A 20,649-nucleotide genomic window follows, 5' to 3' on the forward strand; every position below is an offset into this window, starting at 1 on the left:
TCCCGCTACGTCCAGGGGGAGGAGGAGGATAAGACCTCAGGTTTGGAAATTGATACACACATTATCCGCCAGAAACTGAGTGCCTACCACGAGCCATGCACTTTACACACCTCACCTATTTAATGCTCACACAAGCCCGTGAAGTAGGTGCCTCATCCCCACTGTACAGATGAGGAAACTGAGGCACAGAAAAATGAAGAAACTGACCCAAGGGACACGGTTTGTAAGTGGTGGATCCAGCATTTGACCCAGTTCTCTCTCACTCTGGAGTCTGTGCTGTTTCCGCCCTAGGCAGCTCCGCTCCCACCCCTCCACCCTCATCCCCACCTCAGGGCGGAGCCTCTCAGCACTTTAGACCCCCCTCCACGGTGGGGGGGGGGTAGTCTCTGAGAAAATGGGAAGGCATCAGCTTCTTTTTCTAAATGCTCAAGCTCTGGGGATGGTCTGATTTCTGATGTGAGAGGTGTGTCAGGGCAGTCTCCAAGGACATCTCCATGGGATGTGCTATGGTCTGAATGTGTCCCCCAAAATTCATATGTTGAATCTTGCCCCCCAAAGGTGATGGTGTCAGGGAGTGGGGCCTTTGAGGTGCTTAAGGCATGGGATTGATGCCTTATAAAAGAGGCTCCAGAGAGCCCCCTAGCCCCTTCCACCACATGAGGACACAGTGAGGAGGCACTGGCTACCAACCAGTGAGGGCCTCCGTCAGAACATGACCGTGGCAGCGTCATGATCTTGGACTTCCAGTCTCCAGAATTGTGAGAGAGGCCTCTGTTGTTTATAAGCTACCCAGTCTGCCATATTTGTTATAGCGATTCAAACAGACTAAGACACGGGGCCTTTTGTGCCCAGTGCTAAGTAAATGTGCGGTCCACCTTGATGATGTCGCGTGAACTCCATGGTGAGACACACCCTGGCTTCTCTTGAGTGTACCTAGCTTCTGGCATCTTGTCTTATCACCTGTGACCACATGAGGCTGTGTCATGTCGTTATGGCCCACCTTGGCCCGTTCAGCCTCACTCAGGAGATTGGCCCAAATCAGAGGATTCCTGCTTCATGAGATGGCTGGACACTCTCCCACTCCCTGAGCCTTGAGCATAAGGGAACAGAGCTCCTAAAACATCACAGATGAGTGGATGCTGGGGCAAGGATGCTCGTAGGACCTGAAAGGAGATAGTGAACCAGGGGTGGAGTGGCCTGGGAGGGGCTGGGCAGGTGGGAGCTTGTCCCCCCCAAGCCAGTTCTGAACTCTTCTGACTAATACTGCTCATGGCCACCCAGGGTAGTGTCACAGTTGGAGGGGTGAGGTCCCCTTCCAGCTCCAAATTTCCTGCCCCAAATGGGCAGGTGAGTGCCTGGGCACGAGGTGAGTGCTCTGGGGCCTCCTGCTGGCACTTGCAGCCTTCATTTCTCCATCTGGTTTGGGGGTCTGAGGTGCTGTGGCCTCAGACCCCCATTCCTGCCTCTTCACCTGGCTGCGGCTCACACTTTGCTGAAGTAGGTGGCCACCTCCTTGCGTGAAGGCCGGGACCTGCCCCCAGCCCAGCCATTGCCCGCCAGTGGCTCCTCCTGGCTCAGCCGCAGGGGCGGCTTGCACTCGTGCCAGCGCCTGAGCAGCCTGTTCGTGGTGCCTTGATCGGTGATGCCGCGCAGCTTCTCCCTCTCCGCGTTGGCACCGTCTGTGGCAGTGGGAGCAGCCGAGCCAGCAGGGACTGCAGCCAGCGCCCCGTGGCCGTGACCCAGCTCCAGGACATGGATCATGGCCTCCAAGAACTGCTGGATACAGACCTTGGCAAAGGCCTTGGCGTGCTCCGTGCCTGTCTCATCGAAGAGCTTGTGCTCACTGTCGATGTAGTGGGACCAGTACTTGCTTTTGAGGACGGCAGCCTGAGTGAAGCAGGGCTGCACAGAGCGCACGATGAACGCCAGCAGTGTGGTCAGCAGCACGAAGGACCAGCCCAGTGACTGCAGGGGAGAGAAGAGAGAGTCAGCTGGGCACTGCCCTCTAGCCTCCCAAACCTGTCCAACCCCCCAAAGCACACTCCATGTCAGGGCCTTTAGGGAAAAGAGCACTGACAACAAACAGCAAATGACAGCACCTCTTGGCCTCCACTTTCTGCTCTGTAAAATGGGCATAGACCCACCCATCTCATGGAAATGAGACCACGTGAGTAAAATGCCCTGTATGTAGGTCTGGCACTCAGTACACAGGAGTTAGCTGGGCAGACCCTGGAAATAGGCTGCATGGGTTTGCCTGTCTCCACTACAGGCGTATCCCAGAGATATGGTGGGTTCTGCTCCAGGCCATTACAATAAAGCAAGTATTGCAATAAAGTGAGTCACACGAAGTTTTTGGTTGCCCAATGCATATAAAAGTTATGTTTACACTATACTGTAGTCTATTAAGTGTAGAATAGCATTATGTATAAAAAACAATATACATACCTTAATTAAAAAATACTTTATTGCTACAAAATGCTAACCATCATTTGAGCCTTCAGTGAGTTATAGTAGTAACATCAAAGATCATTGATCACAGATCACCATAACAAATATAATAATGAAAAATTTGAAACATGAGAATAAGCAAAACGCGACACAGAGACACGAAGTGAGCAAAAGCTGTTGGAAAAATGGCGCCAATAGACTTGCTCGATGCAGGGTTGCCATGAAACTTCAACTTGTGAAAAATGCAATGTCTACAAAGCCTAATAAAGTGAATTGCAATAAAAGTATGCCTGTCCTTAACGGTTGACTAGGAGCAAAGTGTCTCCCACCTACAAAACGGGGCTGTTGATAGTACCTATCCCATTGGGTTGTTCGGAGGACGAAATGTGATAATAAACTTAGCACAGTGCCTGGTGCCTAGTTAGTGTTCAGTAACTGTTAGCCACTATTATGAGGCCAACCAGCCCTCAGTAAGCATGCCTCTTCCTTCAGGAAGCCTTCCTTGACCTCCCGTAGTGACGCTTCCTCCTCTGAGTCCTGTATCTCTCCTCTGGCTCCTGCTAGTGTCTGCCTTTCAGTCAGCAGCGCTCAGTCAGCGCCTCCTCTGTGTGGGCTCTCAGGGGTCACAGAGACAAACTGGACAATTGCTCAAACTCCATGCTGGAGAGCACCGGATGCTTGGGTGCTAGTTCTGTTCTTCCAGTTACTCACTGTGGGGAAGGCTGCTCTCCCAGTCTGAGCTTCAGGGTCAACCCCAGTTGCACAGAGAAGCATTCGGCCGGATCAGGATGGGGAAGCAGGGCAACCCAAATGCTGTAGTGGGGTCAGTGGTTATGGCAGAGTACTCATCAGGTGGGGAGGTGCAGAGCACGTGCTGGATGAGGAAGTGTGGACCCTGCTCGGCTGAATCTCCTGAAGTTTCAAGTAACGCTGGACAATCTCATTTTCATGGGAAAATTTCTGGGTTTTAGATGATGCCAGCTAATTCTAAAATTGAATTTCGAATTCAACCCCTGAAGGCCAAATGAAACATGTCTATTGGCCAGGCAGCCTGCCATCTGGGGGCCCTTTTAGTTTATGAGTTGATGGTTTAAAGGTCAGGTGGAGGGACAGCTGCCCCAGGCCCCGAGGCCTGGGATGACGGACAAGTACCCACAGGAGAGGAGGTGCAGGCTGGGAGGGAAGCAGAGTTCAGATTGTACGCTCAGAGCGTGAGGTTCACATGGGTGCCTGGTGGCGACGCAAGCCCCACAGGGGAGAGTCCAGGCTGGAGGGGGAGCGGGGGTGTCTGGATTCTCTGGAGCAGAGTGTGCATGTTTCTCCAGGCTTGCAGGGCAGGCCCAGCCCCCTGTCCCCTCCCTGACAGCCTGGGTCCCTGCCTGGGTCTTCCTCCCCACGCACAGTAACTGCAGAGGAGGTCTGAGGGGCAGAGGACGTGGGAGTGAGGCTGAGGGACCTGAGCTCTAGATTTCCCCATCAGTGGGTCCTCCATCCCTTCCTTTGGGGCACATCCCAACAGTGCATCCCCCTCACTCAGGCCTCCCTTCCAGGGGCACCGGCCCCTCAGCTCCCACTCCTGAGCAGGGAGCGCCAGCTGGGGACATTTGCCGGGGAAATGTACCCAAATGGCCCAGCCACACACTGGCCTCAACACTGCCCCGGCCTGGAAGAGGAAATGGATGCAGATTCCCCCAGATTTCCAAACTGGAGCTCAGGGTGGAGGATGAGGGGCTGGCTGAGCAGTTGGGTCCCCTCTGGGGACCTCAGCACAGGGCACAGTGCTCCTTCCCCAGGTGGCACTGACCTGAGGGAAGACACATGGTTCTGCCTTCGGAGGCCCTGGCCTCCTTTGGGGAGATATGCCCCTGCACCATGGAGCTCCGTCTGAGGAGGGAGACCCAGTCCTGGCTGGGGGCCTACATCTATTTGGGGAAATATGACCACGTCCTGAGGAAGCCCCATTTCGAGATGGGGGATGGGGTCCTTTCCGAGGGACCCGATCTGTGAGGGGAGACCCAGCCCAAGGCCATCTGGCCCCTTACCTGCGAGATGCAGTGCAGGTAGCGCACGGCCACCTCGCGGGCCAGCAGCCAGTCGCCGTCACAGACCTCGGGGCAGGGCACCCGGGCCAGCAGGCGGGTGAGCTCGGGCCGGGGCAGGCCGGGGGCCAGACTGCCTTTGCCCAGCATGGTCACGGGCACAGCAGTGCAGAGGGCACAGAGGAAGCACTTGCCATCCAGCAGTGTGACGGCCACCCAGACGACGGGTGCGATGAGGGCGCGCTGAGCCATGGAGCAGAACATGCAGCGCAGCACGGCGGGGTCCTCGGCCCGGTGGCCTGGTGGCCGTTTCCACTCTTCAGCCAGCATGGACACGTTGCTGTTCATGGCCAGACCGAGCAGAAAGAGCACCAGAGGTGGCGCCAGCAGAATGCCGGCGCTGTAGGCCACGTTGTAGCCCAGCAGGCAGGGGCAGTTGAAGTCGAAGGCGGAGTACATCTGGGCGCTGGCCAGGGCCATGATGCTGCAGATGCCGTTCATGAAGGACTCCTGGTTGGACTGCAGGAACTGGAAGATCATCCGGAACTTGTCCATGGTGCCCCGCACGGGGTCTGCTGGCCTCCTCCCACCTCACCGCTGCCTCAGGATGGCCCCTGAGGCCCACTCTGTCCACTGGGTGGGTACTTCATGGCTGAGATGGGCAGAGCTCAGGGCAGAGGCTGAGGCCACTGTCTCTCTGAGGAACCTTCTAAGTCAGGTGCTGGCCGAGAAGGCACAGGTTGGCCAATCCCATGGGTGCAGCCAGGGTGCTGCCCCTCCCTGCCCCGCCCCTGCTGGGTTTCTCTCTCTCCATGGCTGGCTCCGGCACTGGGAAACCACGAGGACCATGCCTGATGGGGACCAGTTCTCTGTGGGTTGGGAGGAGGGCAAGGAAGGAGGCTCAGACTTGTCCGGGAAGACACTGTCTCCAGCAGGGTTGAGGTTTGGGAGAAACTAGGGATGCTGCAGAGGCCTGAGCTTCTGGACCTTGTCCCCTGGGCTCCTAGGAAGCATGTCGCCCTCCTTCTGCCCTTCTCATTGGGTCTTTCCTCCATGCTGTGTCAGGATCCAAGAGGCCTCCTCCATCTGCTCAGACAAGGATGGTAAGATGATGTAGCGATGGCAGTGGTGGTGGTGGCTATAATGGGGTGATAATGGTGGTGGGGATGGTGTTAATGGTGGTGATGGTGGTGGTAATGGCAGTTATGATGGTGATAGTGGTCACAGTGGGGATGGGGATGGTGGTGGAGATAGTGCTAAATGAATAAAGTAAAAAGCCCTGAATTTGGAGTCAGTGGACTTGGATCTGAGAGGGTGCTGGGTCCCCTCCCTGCCAGGCAGAGAGCTATAAGCATAATACAGATGCTTTTATGTCCTGTCTGCTTGTGTCTCGGTGGGTGTGTCTGTGTCTTTGTGGATTACAGATGAAAAATCCTTTCCTTTCCGCCAGATCAAAAAATAAAGGAGTGGGCGGTAGGGTTTCCTGCCTGGGGCTGGGGACTCCAGAGTGTCTGCAGGAAGCAAGGCAGCAACCCCTCCACCAGCACAGCACAGTGGAAAGGGGCTTAAAGGGCTCCCTGTGATGTCGCCAGCTCTCTCAGAAGAGTGGGTCAGATCCAGCTCCAGCCAGATGGCTTCTGTCTGGGGCGAGAGGGTGAGGTTGGGGCTGCTGAAGCTGAGCGAGAGCCTGGACAGGGCAGCTCCCTGGGACCCTCAGGTCTGTGTGCCTCTGTGTGTGTTTGGGTGTGAACTTTCTGCGGCTTTGGGCTTCAGTGTTTGTGGCTCTGCGGTGTGTGAGTGTAACTGTAACCAAGCAGGGTCCTGTGGGGTCTTCCTGGGACAGACCTTCCCCCCACCAGCCCCAACCCATGTCCTCCACCTGCCTTTTGTTTGTAGCAAAGCTTTCGTCTCCCAGGCCTCCCCTGAGACTCAGAAGGCTGGCTTAAGAGTTAATGGTTAGGAAACATGAAGATGTAAAAACAAAGACTAGCTGTTGTGCTGGGAAACTGGTAACAGTTTAGATGACAGACCAGCCACAGGGCAGAGGCACAGAACTCCCAGTTCCCTGAAGACACAGATAAAGGCCTGACACACATTCCTACGTTCTTTTTACAGGAAGCCGACCCCTGCCAGATGAAGACTGCTGAGTCAAGCAGATGTTCCTTTCCCACCAACACTTGTCCCCCTAGTATTGGCCTTCTGAGCGGTGAGCAGCGGAACTTGGGTTCAGTACTGGCCTCATCCTCTTACGTAACCACGTGAGTGGTCTTTGTGTCTGTGTGTCTCTGTGTTACTGACAAGAACTGGCACTGACCGGGGCTTCCCCTGGGTCAGGCCCTATGCTAGCACTCCACATGCATCACCTCATGGGATCCTCATACAACGCCTTGGGGTAGGTTTTATTGTCCCCATTTCACAGAGGTTGAGACTGAGGCTCAGGGAGGTTAAGTGACAAGTGTAGAGCTCAGAACAGACCCCCCCGCAAGATGTGCTACTTTGGCATGTGGTTTATTTTGAGCTAAATGCAGTAGAGACCCTGTGGGCTGGAGAGAAACTACTGCTCCTCCCTTAACTAACTACAGGAATTTAAGTGGGGATTTTTCCCAGAGAAAGAGTTATTCCCAGAGGTAAATTTTATCTAAGTGGCACCATCTATATGGCAGGACAAACACCTAATTACCAAACATCTGCTCATCTTCTTGTGAAACCGTACCTCATAGAGTTAATGAAAGCTGATGGCTCGCTAAGAGGAATTCTTGAGCTCGTCTTTCAGAGCAACAGACAGGGGAACAGCTTGTAAAAACCTCTCTGCTTGTAAGCTGCCTTCACTGACTAAGCTTGCTTTAGTTATTTTTTCTGTCTTTCCCTTTTGTCCTCTTTAATTGCATACCTTCCCAGCTTCACGTAACCCGACTGTCTTACAGGAACTTGGAGCCAGTTCTGGTCCAGTGCAAGCCCGCTAAGGCTGGTTGGGACCACCAACCCTAAAACTGGGCCTGCAGAGGTGTATGTTGAATGGCCTTTTGATGTCAGAGGACTGGAAAACTTTACCCTCAGATCACGCTAAGTGCCTGTATATTTGAATATGCAGAAACATGTAACCCAGATACACCTGTGCAGAACACCAGTTACCTCACGTTTTTCCTGCCTCCAATCACCTTTCCCCGTGCCAAGCCCACCTGCTTGTTCCATAGCTATCCCAACCCCCTCGCCTTGGGGGAGGCGGATCTAGGCTTGTTTTCCCGTCTCCTCAATTGCCTTCCTGTGAACAAGCTCTTCCTCTGCCGCAAATCTTGGCATCTCAGGGTTTGGTTTGCTGTGTGTTGCGTAAACAGACCTGCTTTGGTAACACTTATCGTCCCGTGAACGAGCCTCCTGCACTTGGAAGCCCCAGGCCCCTAGCCCACTCCTTAGCTCAGGATGGCGTAAGTACCTCATTTTACCTTTCTGTCTCTGACACTCTGATGTATGTGAGACTCCCATACGTACGAAATTAGATTTCCTCCTGTTCATCTGCCTTGTTTCAATTTAATTCTTAAACAAGCCAGAAGAACCTAGTAGGGTAGAGGAAAGTTTTCTTCCTCCCCAGCACCAGCTAAAAGTTACACAACTTGTAGGTGAAAGAGTGGGGTTTGAACCCAGACCAGGTGGGAGTGGGGGGTAGGAGGATGGGTGGAGGAGGAGGCAGGGAAGTGTGTTTTGTTTTTGGTTTTTTGCCTTTCTCCTCCAGCTGAATGAGGTTCTCCTGCTCTACGAGTCTGGGTAGAAATGCTAGCGTGTCACAAGCAGGGTACAGGTGGGGAAGTATATTGCTCCCCTTAGCCCTCAACCTGGGCCTTGGGTAACTGGAGCACCCAGGCTGGTGGCCCCTGGAGGACCCTGTTGGGGACTCCCAAGGGGCACAGCCACAGGTGGAGAGCAGGATGAGAGAGACCCAGCAAATGAGGCCAGGAGTCCAGGAGGAGTGTGGCTCCAAAAGGCTGTCTGGAATCTCTGTCTTCCATCTATAGTGAACACGGCTCCCTGTTTGTAGCCCATGTGCCCTTTTGGTGGTGCCCAAATTGGCTTCAGGTGTCTGCTCTAACCACATATACACTCTCTGCAAAATACGTGGAATAAAACAGCTTGATTGGATTCTAAACCCATTATTGTCATTATCACTAGAATTTTGATTACAGTTATTTTTTAATTAATTAATTACTTTTTGGCTGCATTGGGTCTTTGTTGCTGCGTGCTGGCTTTCTTTTTAGTTGCGGCGAGCGGGGGCTACTCTTTGTTGTGGTGCGTAGGCCTCTCATTAAGGTGGCTTCTCTTGTTGCAGAGCACGGGCTCTAGGCGCCTGGGCTTCAGTAGTTGTGGCATGAGGGCTCAGTAGTTGTGGCTCGTGGGCTCTAGAGCACAGGCTCAGTAGTGGCACACGGGCTTAGTTGTTCCACGGCATGTGGGATCTTCCTGGACCAGGGCTCGAACCCATGTCCCCTGCATTGGCAGGCAGATTCTTGACCACAGTGCCACCAAGGAAGTCCCTATAATGATGTCTATACCCATCTCTGTCTCTCTAGTAGACAGTGAGCTCCTTGATGGTGGGGCATATCATCTGTGTATCCTCTCTTCCCTACTCCCTGGCATAGTGCTTTCTATGCAGTAGGCACCTATAAGTGCTCAGTGTAAGAAGGCAAGAGTATAGATTGCAGTCAGTGGCTTTTCACTGGTCCAGATGCTGCTTCCTTGCAGCCCAAGGTAGGGGCCCTGAGCCTCCTTTCCCTGGGCTGGAGTTCACCCCTGCTGACTGGACCATGTCCAAGGTCTCCCTCCTCCCTTCCTCCACTTCCCCCAATCCCTGCTAACACTTTGCCTAAATTTTTCCCCACCCCAGTACTATTTCAGAATTTGCATGGCCTGACCACAGCAGGATGGGAGGGGAAATGCTGAGCTGCAGGGATTGTCCATCCTACAAGGTCCCTTGGCAAGCACCCAGGAGAACAGAGATTGCCCGATATGGAGGGGGCTGGGCTCCAGGAGGGCATCCAGGGGCCCCTGTGCCCACCAAGCACAATAACAGGATGCGTGTGTGTGTGTGTGTGTGTGTGTGTGTGTGTGTGTGTGTGTGTGTGTGTGTGTGTGTGTGTGTGTGTGTGTGTGTGTGTGTGTGTGTGTGTAGTGAGTGAGTCATCAGTGAGTGAGTCATCAGGGAGGGGCAGAGACCCAGAGGCGCTCACAGGCTAGATCTCCCCCAGCGCTTCCGGTTTGGGCTGCTAGAGCTTGAGTGGCAGTTCTTCCAGCAAGATTTAACCCTGGTGTTTCAAGGGTCTTCATCCCTGAGTCAGACCCCACACCCACACTTGGCCCAGAGGTTCTTTTTTTTTTTTTTTTTTTGCGGTACGCGGGCCTCTCACTGTTGTGGCCTCTCCCGTTGTGGAGCACAGGCTCCGGACGCGCAGGCTCAGCGGCCATGGCCCACGGGCCCAGCTTCTCCACGGCATGTGAGATCCTTCTGGACCGGGGCACGAACCCGTGTCCCCTGCATCGGCAGGCGGACTCTCAACCACTGCGCCACCAGGGAAGCCCGGCCCAGAGATTCTTAAACACTGGAATCTGCAGAGCCACCTGGGGTTCCTGTTCAGTGTGGAGATGTCTAGGGCTGCCTAGATACCTAATTTGCACCCTGATTTGCAGATCTGGTCCATACACTGTATCCCTGGGGAAATCCTTACCAGGATGCCAGCTTCTTGCTGAGGGCAGTGGGTAGACACCCCTCGAATGCCTGGTGAACGAGGCAGCCTTAGAAAAAGAGGCTAAGCTCAGGGGTCAGGCTGCAGGTGGTGGGAGGGTGGTGAGTAGAGGGGTGAGGGAGGAAGCATCTGCTAGCTGGCGGTGAGCAGAAGGCTGGGCTGACAATGCAACTGCATCTTAAAGGGCTGCTCAAACTTAGAGGGCTAGGAGTAGAATTGCTGGGACTTGGGAAGATGGGAGCTGGAAGGGTCAGCCCCCTTGACATTCAAAAACAGAAAAATCCCCTTGCCAGGAATATATAAAGCTATTCATCAGCGGTAGTCAGCAAGAGGCACTAATCAGTGCATTTAAGAGGAACTCAGCAAGCGGGGCTTGCTGAGCTCGCTCAGAGAACCTTGCTGGAGGCTGCAGGAAACCCAACCAGAGCACTGAAAACAAACACACACACCAACAGTCTAGAGGGGAGACTAACGTAGTAGCTCAGAGCAGACTCCAGAGCTGACGTCCTGGGATAAAGTTCCAGCTCTTACATGGGTTACCTCAGGACTAATAATCATCCTACTTCATTAGATTATCGTAAAGATTAAATGAATTCTATATGGAATAGAATAATGACAGGCACATACTAAGCACCACACAAGCATGTGCTATTGTCGTTATTATTATTTTAAATGTAGAATCTGGACATCTAGGACCCAGAACCCACGGCAGATCTATTTAGACTCTTGCTACTCAACATTTGGTTCACTGACCAGAAGCATCAGTATCACCTGGGAGCTTGTTAGAAATGCAGGCTTAGCCCCAGTCCTGGATGGACTGAATCAGAATCTGCATTTAACAAGAGCCCAGGTGAACAGTGAGCTCACTGAAGTTCGTGCAGCACAGCATTAGAGCACACAGGGGGCCACACCCAGAAACTCGGCCAGAGATTGGGCTATTTTGGGGAAGGAGGCCAAGAGGGGTTAGGTTGCCCTGCCTTGGGCTCCCCATAGCCTGGAAAGCCCTCAGACCCTTGTCAGAGCGGGCATTTTACGTGGGGACACGGCCAGGGTCCTTACACGTCGGTGTGCTGGGGCGGCCTGGTGCCACCCCCCCAGAGTCCAGGAGATGCCGTGAGGTCAGGTGGTGGTTTGCTGGAGTACCAGGTGCTCAGGAGGTGGTCCACCTTCTCCTGACTGAAGACTGCGCACAGGTGGGCTTTCCCGCTTCCACCGTCCAGGCCCTCGCAGGGCTCGGGCACCTCAGGGGTCTCCGGACCCCTGCCCGCGGAGGTCCGGTGCAGCCCCCGCGCCCACGTCTCGCTCTGCATGCTGGCGAGGAAGTGCAGCACGCAGCGGTGTGCGAAGTCCCGCGCGTGCTCACAGCATGTCTCGTCGAAGAGCTTCTGCTCCAGGTCCACGTAGTTGCTCCCGTATCTGCGCTGCATGAGGACTGTCTGGTCGAAGCAGGGCCTCAAACAGCAGGCCAGGAAGGTCACGATGATCAGCAGCAGGGTGATACCCCAGCTGATGACCTGGAGGGTGGGGAGCGCGAGGTTGAGTGTGGCGGGACACAGATATTGTACAATGTGGCAAGAATGTTCCAAAGTCTCTCCCTTTGTTTATCCCTTGCATCCTTTTTCAAATCTATCCATCTTCCCACTAAGTCATCCATCCTACCAACCACCTCCATCTGTCCTTCCTCCCATTTATTCTTTCATCCTTGCATCCATTTTCTATCCAACGATCCCTCCACCCATCTAGGCATCCATCCTCTTATCTGACTGTATGTCTATCGTCTTTCTATCCAGCCATCCTCTCAACCATGCTTCCATCTGTCCATCATCCTCCTTCCTATCCAGCCATCTAGCCTCCCATCCATTCATGTTCCCATACTCTCATCCTTCCTTCCTTTTATCTATCCAACCATCCATCCACCTGCCATTCATCCCTCCAACTTTCCTCCTGAAGGGAACAAGAATATGTCACCCCAAAATATGCCTCTTTGACATAAAAATTATTTTCAGCTGAAGACAATTAAGAAGGAGCAACCTCCCCTTCTGCCTGAAGGCAGGATATAAATTCCCCTTTTGCTGGAGACAGACTCATCAGCCCAGAGACAGCAGCAGAGGAATCCGCAAACAAACCTCACTCCATTAGTTTCCTCCCATGTATTTATTTACCTTCCCACAGTTTCCACCCTTGGAAGCGTAAAACTGCTTTCCCTCATGCTGACATTTCTCTACAATGGTATTGCTCATGGCTGAAGATGCTATATAAGCACACTTCTAAGCCACCGCTTTGAGTTACTCTTTCTTCTTCTTTTTTTTTTTTGAGTTATTCTTTGTTTTAGGTTTCTCCTGCATGATGATCACTGCACACAATAATAAACTGTTTTCCTCCTGTTAATCTGTCTTTTTATTAGTCTCAGCTGAAAACCTAAGGTGGGTGGAGGTCAAGTTTTGCCTCCTTTGCACTCCCATCCATTCATCCGTCCATCCACCCACCCATCATCTTTCATCTTTTTATTCGGTTCTTCATCCGTGCTTATATATGTGTATCCATCCCATCTATGCATCCATCCATCCTATATTTGGAGGAAGACACTGAGGACTCAGTCTTTGCTCTCACAGAGCTCACACTTTAGTGGAAGATGCAATGAAATAGGTGATGAATGGCTAAGCACCATGTTGAGGGATGTATCGGGGGTTGTTGGAAATCAGAGGGGGGATACCCAACCCGAACTTGAGGGCTCAGATGACAGTGCGGTTGAGGCTGAGACCTGAAGGATGGCAATAGATTACAGGATGTGAACAGGGGATACTGTTCCAGGCCAAGTGTGAGGAGAAGCTGGAAGCAATTCTCTGAGGCTGGAGACCCTACCTGGCCAGCCCCTCGCCCTCCCCTCTGCCCAGCCAAAGGTGTTGAGACATTGCTTAAGACCCGAGCAACCGTGTGGACCTGGAGCAGAGATATCACTCCTCTCAACCACAAAGACATATTTGAATCCTTATCATTTGCAGATGTGATTGCCAAAGCTCTCTCATTTAGCCTCTGACAAGGTCCTCCCTCTCCCCACTCCAAATCTAAAATACCTGTGCGAGTGTTTTACCTGGAGGGGCATTTAGTGTGACTGGTCATTTACAGCTGAGTCAGGACTGAAGCCCTGGTCTGACTGAGGATTCTACACTCTTTCCAGGGAACTAGTGAGAGCCTACAGTGTTTACATCCGTAGGAGACATCAAGGTGAGGAGACCAGACCTCCATTTACCTTGCAGGAGAAACTGAGGCCCAGAGGGGGAGGGACATGGCCAAGGTCACAGTCTGAAGCAGAACCAAGTGTCTCCTGAGCACTGGTCCTCTCTCTGCCACTCCACGGGCCTGCATGTGCCACAAGCCTGTCCTGGCACCCCAAAGGGCTGGGTTGTAGCTCCAGTGATGTTCTGCATGGGGTGGGTTCATGTAAACACTTTTTTGGGGGACACAGCCCAGGCTGGGCTCTCGGAGTGGTGGAGGTGGAATCTGGAGCCTGGGCTGGGGGTGGGGCTGGGGTTTGTCCCCAGGATAATGGATTCTGTGCCCTGTGGGGAGCCGGACATCTGGGGAGCCTGCACTGTAGGTGGATGAGAGGGTTTGGAGGAATGGCACTTCAGATCCCTGCCCGGCCTCTTACAAACTGTGACTTTGGCCTTGTGAACTAAAGTCTCAGAGCCTCAGTTTCCTCATCTGCAAAATGGGATGATCATGATTGCATCCACCTCATAGGACTGTTTTGAGAATTAAATGAAGTAATGCATATGAAATGCTTAACACAGTGCCTGACACATATGTGCTTAATAAATGGTAATTAGTATATTTCTGAGGAGTGAGCAGAATGTGTGTATGGGGTGGTGGCAGGGTAGAGCAGTCTATCTCCAGTGTTTTCCTGCCATCCAACTTGGGGATGAGCCTAGTGGACTCCCGGAGGGTATGAGCACCTGGCATCCACCCTGGGGTGAGTCAGCATTGATGGCGGAGTCCCCACTTCCTAAGGCCCAACACTGTCCTGTGTGTGAGTCACACTCCTCATCCCCCCAGGGACCACATGCTCCATGGTTGTGCCTGCAGCATTGGGGGGGGCCTCAGGAAACCATTTGTACCTCCAGGCCCCTCGGAACCAATGCAGGACATTTCCCAGGGCTGGGAGAGGACCGCCCGAATTACCTGTGACAGGCACCGCAGGTAGCGAGACACTGCCTTCAGAGCGGGGCTGTCCCTGACCAGCTCATCTTCCTCGCAGGGCACCTTGGCCAGAAAGAGCTGCACCTGGCTGGGGGTCATGTTGGCAAAGTCTAGAAACTTGTCGGGGTCCACGGAGCTGCTGAAGGCACACACGAAGCACTTCCCATCGAGGAGAGCCAGCAGGATCCAGACAAGGGGGCGGCCAGTGTTCTCTGCAGCACAGAGAACATATACCTGGGAGCAGAGGAAGGAAGGGGGCACAAAGGGCAGCCGGAATTCAGCTGCAGCAGGAAGGCTACAGAGGAGATGCAAGGACGGACGTCCCAGGAGGGGGGATATCCCAGGTGTGACTGCACCAAAGGAAGGGCTACAGGTCCGAGCAGCAGAGGATAGGGAAGAAGCAGGGCTGAGGGTCCCGGGAGTCTCAGGACTGGAACACGGGGGAGCTGGTATTCTTCCTGCTCTAGCTTTGCAGCTGGCTCTGTTGGTGCCCTGTCCCGCAGAAGCACCTAGGGCTTTGGTGGGTAGTTCCTATTCATATGGAGGGCCCGCGAGCTTCTGACCTCAACCACCTGCATGGCTCTGCCTGGAACTTTGGAGGAGTTTCTGCTCCCAGAGGTGCAGGCTGGAAGCGCTGGAGGGTTCATGTCCCCAAATCAACCTTCAATCCAAGAGGGCAGAGCCTGGTGGATAAGAACGCCAGCTTCCAGGACCCTCGGTGGGACGATTCTGAGGTGTGTTCTACCCACTTTCTTAGAGGGTCCCCAGAAGGACTGAGCCCGAGTTGCCTACATATTATCACATTCTTCCCAGAGGCTGCTTTTGGGGGGACCCTAAACTAAGAGGGTCCCGTGGAATAACCCTCCCAGAGACAGCACCTTAAACACCTCTCTGCAGTGTCCGGGAGCCGCCCTCTGACTGTCCCCAGGTGCCGCTTTTGACCCGCTCTGCCCGTCTAGTGGCCTGGATTTGGTGTTGGTCACAGGACAGGAGCCCAGTGGAGCTGTACCCACTAGACCCCAGAGGAAAAGGTAAGGGCACACTTAGTGAATGTGACCCTCCCTGCGTGGCTGAATCACAGGGAGCATGGAACCCCTGGGGAACATGAAACAGAGGTCGCTTGTGCACGGAATGCAGATGTTTTTAACTTGGGTTGTATACAAAACATAAGATGGTGTGTGCTGGCTGGGTGTGTGTGTGCATGGCCAACGAATTATATGTTGCAGGCAGGGGTGGATCTAGCATTTTCTATGGGGGCAATGTGGTTAGAAGGTGGAACCCAGGACTTGTTATGAAGTTACATTACATACCCTTGAGAACACCTCAGTTGTCCACATCAAAGAATAGGGGAGAGGAGGAGATCGTGAGTGAGCTAAAACCCACCAAGCCCCTCCTGCCACTGCCCATGGATCTAGAGCACTTATTTTGTCTAAAACAGGGCAGCACTTGGGCTGTGTTTGAATCTGGCTTGGGCTGTGTTTGAATCTGAGCCTCTTCTTCGCTGTGGGAGTTCAGCCTAGTGAATCACCCTCTCTGTGCCTCAGGTCCCCCATCCTTAAAAATGGGTCCAAGACAGGAGCCAACCCAGGGCCGAGGTGAGGATTCGTAGGCGGTGCACACACAGCGCTGGGCACAGAGCTTGGCTCCCTGTGGGCCAGGGAGCATTATGAGTCGCTGAACTCAATCAGCTGATCAGGGCACCGACCAGGTGCGAGGCTCTGAGGACACTGTGATACAGCAGGTGAGGTCCTTGCCCTCAGGGAGCTTGCAGGAGAGGGGATGCAGCCTTCAAGTCAATGATGCCTCTCGTACGGCAACACGGCTATGCACGTCATGGGGTGGTCCTTCATGCATGTGGGGAGTTATAATCCATGGCCAGCATGACAGATGTGACCTGGATAATTCTTGGGAATCCTGTATCATTCATGCATCTCCAGCACTGGGCATGGAAAGGTGACAGATGACAGGATCAGAAATATCTGTTTCCAGAGTGGAAACTGGCAGATCGGTCTCTGTGAACTGATGATGCCTTGGTATCATTTCCTAGGGGAAATGAGGGTGCCTATGGGGGTGGGTGGGGGAGTTCTGACAATACCCACAGGGGTCACTGGGATTTTGGCAGCTGGCGGTGCCTGTGTGGCTGGGAGAGCCCCTGACAATGCCCACGGGGACCTGGGTGGCGAGGGACCGCACCTGCCGATGCCTGGGTCCTTCCTTCGGTGCCCCGCAGGCCGGCGCCTCTCCTCCACCATCACCACGGACTGCCGGTTGGCCAGGAGACTGCAGAGGAAAAGGGCGGCTGGGGGCGTGAGCAGCTGGCCCAGGCCATAGAGGGCGTTGCAGCGCGCCAGGCAGGGGCAGTTGAAGTCGAAGGAGGAGCACAGCTTGACTGTGACCGCGGCCAGCAGCAGACAGATGCCGTTCATCACCGACTCGGAGCTGGACTGGAAGTGCTGGAGGAGCGCGCGGAATTTATCCATGGCTGGGCCTGGGTAGAGGGCAGCTGCGGGTGGCAGGCGGGGAGGTTTCAGCTGCCCTCCTGGTCAATGCCAGCCCCGCTGGGGGCGAGCCCGGGGCTGCGGGAGGTTCTTCCTTGTCTTCCAAGGGCCTGAGGGGACAAGGAGGAGGGGGGGTCTAGCCAAGGAGTGTAGGGCAGAGCAGGCTCTCTCCACCAAGGCCCCCTGGCCAGCCCGACTGCCCCCCGCTGCTACTCCCCTCCTCTCTGGGGGGATGAGTCACTGCTCTGTGACCAGCCAGCCCAAAGCACCTCTAGGCAGATGGTCTCCACCCTGTTCCTCCATCCCTCCCCTTTTCAGGACTGGGATACTGACGCCTGACAGCTGCTGGGGCTCCCCGCGGGGGGACAGGCAAATCCTGGGTGTGGCAAGGCCACGGCGCCGATGCAGCCAATTACATTTTCTTGCCTTGGTTAAAAACATGACTTGGGGCTTCCCTGGTGGCGCAGTGGTTGAGTGGTTGAGAGTCTGCCTGCCAATGCAGGGGACACGGGTTCGTGTCCCGGTCCAGGAAGTGGGCCCGTGAGCCTTGGCCACTGAGCCTGTGCGTCCGGAGCCTGTGCTCCGCAACGGGAGAGGCCACACAGTGAGAGGCCCGTGTACCGCAAAAAAAAAAAACCCCAAAAACAAAAAACCCATGACTTGACTCAACTGAGTCCAGGGAGATTTCACGTTGCTTTCATGCTGGGAGGAACCACCAGGGGCGCCTTACCCTGCCCGAAGCCTTTCTGGAAGAGAAGTCTCTTGAGCAGAGTTTAAACCATGTTTCAGTGTTTGCCAGGGTCGTGGAACGGAAGGGCTTCCAGACAGAGAGTACCGTCTGGGCAAGGGCATGGAGGTGAGAAGCAGCCAGGTGTGGGTAGGCAGTTTGGGGTTGCTTGAATGTAGTGTCAGACAGGGGGTGTCGGGAGAGGGCACAGGGGGTGCTCACTGGGTGCCTGCACCCCTTTCCTCCACTTTATTCTGCTGCCCTTCAGCTCTGGCCACCGACTGGCCCAGGTCTCCCTAAAGCGCAGCTCCCACTACATCACTCTTGCGCTCAAGTGTGACCAGGGCCCCCTCAGCTTCCTTAGCCTGGCGTTCAAGGCCCTCCTAACCATACCCAGACATGTCCTCCCACCTCCATGCCTCTGCTGATGCATCTTCCCCGCTGGAGAACCCATGCCTCTTCCTCCCACCTGCTCTTCAAGAGGCAACTCCGATGCAGCTCTTTCACCGAGATGCCCCTGGTGACCTCAGCTCTGTGGGAACCTCTCCTCCCGCTTGGCCCTTGGAAAGGCCGCCCCAGCCTGCTGCTCCTCTCGCCCAGGTGTGGAGGTGGATCTCCCAGCTAGGACGGGACCTGCACCCACACCTGCCCATCCCTGCAGCCTCCAGCAGGGTGCCAGGCAGACTGCAAGGGTGGCAGATGTTTGTTCCCTGTGACGTTGACACTCAGACCCCCTTTTTTCATCTCCAGCTCTGTCCTCTCTGCCCACTCCTTGACCTGTACCTGCCTCCCTGTCTGCTCCTAGGAGGTGAATGGAATGTAGGTCCTGCTCTTATCTCTGTCTCTCTCTTATCCTGTCCCTCTTTCCATCTCTAACTCTACCTTTCTCTGTGTGTGTGACCCCCTGTGTCCCTCATTGTGTGTTTCTGAGTCTTTCTGTGCGTCCCTCTGTCTCTGTCCCTCTCTCTGTGCTGTGGCCTCTTCCTGTCTATCTTTCCCTCCTCTCACCTGCGGCCCGCCCTGTAGCACCCTTGTCTTACTGGCCCCCGGTCCTGACACTAGCAGCCTGGCTTGGGGAGAGGCGTGGAAGCAGCCACAGGAGCCCGGGCTCCGTTCCCGGGTCACAGATCCATGGGCTTGGCCTGCAGCCTGGGCTGGGGGTGGGTGAGGCTCAGGTTCCTCCTCACTCTCCATCCCTCTGGCTCCCTCACTCCTAGCCCAGTGCTACCCTTGAACAAAGGAAAACCTCAGGAACTGGATGGCCTTGACCCTACTGGCCCCTGCCCTGCTCCATCCAGCCGGGGCCAGTGGGCATGTGGGACTCCCAGGGATGCCATCAGCGATTCCTCAGACCCCAGGTCCTCACAGTCATGAGTGCCACTCCCCACCCCCAGCCCTCTGGAGCATGTGAGGTAAGCATCCTTCTGAATCCTTTCTGGCTCAGAGGCCCAGCAGTGCCCTCCGGTCTCCACGGAGCCCGCCTGGACTGCAGCAGCTACACTGACCACCCCTCTTCCCGTATGCTCAAACAACTTTTAGAAAATGGAAATGTCGGCATCTTTTTTTTTCTGATTAAACACACCATTATGAAACATTGAAAAATATCTAATAAAAGTATATTATATAAAATATAATATACTAGATAAAATATCTAACATAAAATATATTATATATAATATATATTATATTAATATATATATAATATATTAGATAAAATATCTAATATAAAAGTATATATTGACTGCAACCCCCCAAGTCTCCGTGTCACTGCATCAGCGTGTGTCCTTCCAGACTTGTTGCTGCCCACACGGGCACGTGCTGGCTGGCCTGCCTGGGAATCCTCGGGAGACAGCCAGGGATGCTGTGAGCAAAGCACTGGGTGCCCTGCTCGCCCAGGAGCCCTGGGGTTGCTGGGGGAGAGGCAGCTCAGGCTGCCTCTGGGACTCCCATCTGAGGCCAGTCTCTCTCTTCTCTTAACCTTCATGACACAGGGCTCACTGTGTTTCCGTTTCTCTGAGAGATGACAGCCCAGCAGCTTGAGGGACCCGTGGGACCTGCAAATGAATTTTGTGTAGATCACTTAGCCTGTATTTTAAGTCAGACCATCCCCAATGTGTCCTGCAAACTTCCTAAGTACCTGTGCAGTCTCCACTTCCGATGAGGTAGCAACAGACGGAAACCCGGCTCTTATATCTTATTTGTATCTTACCCAGTCCATGTGCTAGTCCAGGTCCTGTGAAAGAGGATGACCTGTGTGAGGGAAAGTGGGGAGGGAGAGGGAAAGGGCGGGAGCGCCATCAGAGGCAGCGAGTGTGGCTCTGCGGGGAGGAGAGGCGAGGGCATAATGGAGAAGCCCTTCAAGCCGCTCCCTGTCCTGGGCTCCTAGCTAGCAGAGAACCACCAGCACCGGCACAGCCCTGGCGCGGGTCCTGGAGAGGCGGGCCGTTTGTCCGAGAGGTCACACAGCCTGGTGGGGACAGGCCCAGGAAGGATGTGCTCCTCCTCTGTGCCTTCCAGCCCTAGTCACCCTCTGGGCTGCTGCCAGGAAACAGAGCTGTCCCGCCCAAGACCCTGTGTCTCAACCCTGAACCCCAGCGCTGGGGCCCCCACCGAGCACGGAGGGGAGAGAAATGGGCTGGGAGGGTCTGAGCACCCCTCTCTCCCATTCTACTCTCAGGGAGGGGAGGGTGGCCAAAGGGCCCCCAGCTGCTTCTAACCTAGGGATTTTTCCGGAAGAGAATGGACAGTGTTTCTGAGGGAACACTGCAGGAAACTGGGACAAGGTCTCTCCCAGGCCAGCCTGTTCACAGCTCCAACCTCTGGGAGGCGAGATGGCCCTGCCAGGTCAGCCTGGGTCTTGTGACTGCACTGGCCCTTGCTGGGTATTTACTGGAAAACATTCAAGCAAAGAAAAAGGCAAGAAGGAAGCCCACCACGACTTAAAGGGCTATTACCTCGCGGGGTGAGCAGGTGGCTTTACATGAAACAAAAATTCTGTATTTTCT

General features: G+C 54.4%; 3 protein-coding genes across 3 annotated transcripts in view; all 3 read right to left on the reverse strand.

Annotated features, from left to right (window-relative positions):
• The window catches only part of NT5C2 (5'-nucleotidase, cytosolic II), a 307,851-nt gene extending 291,423 nt beyond the window's left edge, over positions 1 to 16,428 (reverse strand). The window contains exon 1 of the mRNA XM_049696827.1: positions 16,418 to 16,428. The gene's annotated coding sequence lies outside the window, so the exon portion shown is untranslated. The remainder of the gene's footprint in view (positions 1 to 16,417) is intronic.
• Positions 1,483 to 5,042, reverse strand: CALHM1 (calcium homeostasis modulator 1). The gene is made up of 2 exons (XM_004265887.1): positions 4,491 to 5,042; positions 1,483 to 1,965 (listed from the first exon to the last, which is right to left on the reverse strand). Exons 1-2 carry the CDS (start codon positions 5,040 to 5,042, stop codon positions 1,483 to 1,485), a joined length of 1,035 nt encoding a protein of 344 aa, XP_004265935.1.
• CALHM3 (calcium homeostasis modulator 3) lies at positions 11,275 to 16,899 on the reverse strand. The gene is given in 4 exon segments (XM_049696890.1): positions 11,275 to 11,733; positions 14,402 to 14,613; positions 14,616 to 14,653; positions 16,613 to 16,899. Coding segments are annotated over 4 exon segments (996 nt in total).
• Positions 16,900 to 20,649: the final 3,750 nt, after the last annotated feature.

Source organism: Orcinus orca, chromosome 14 (genome assembly GCF_937001465.1).
Source record: "Orcinus orca chromosome 14, mOrcOrc1.1, whole genome shotgun sequence".
Lineage (NCBI taxonomy): Eukaryota > Metazoa > Chordata > Mammalia > Artiodactyla > Delphinidae > Orcinus > Orcinus orca.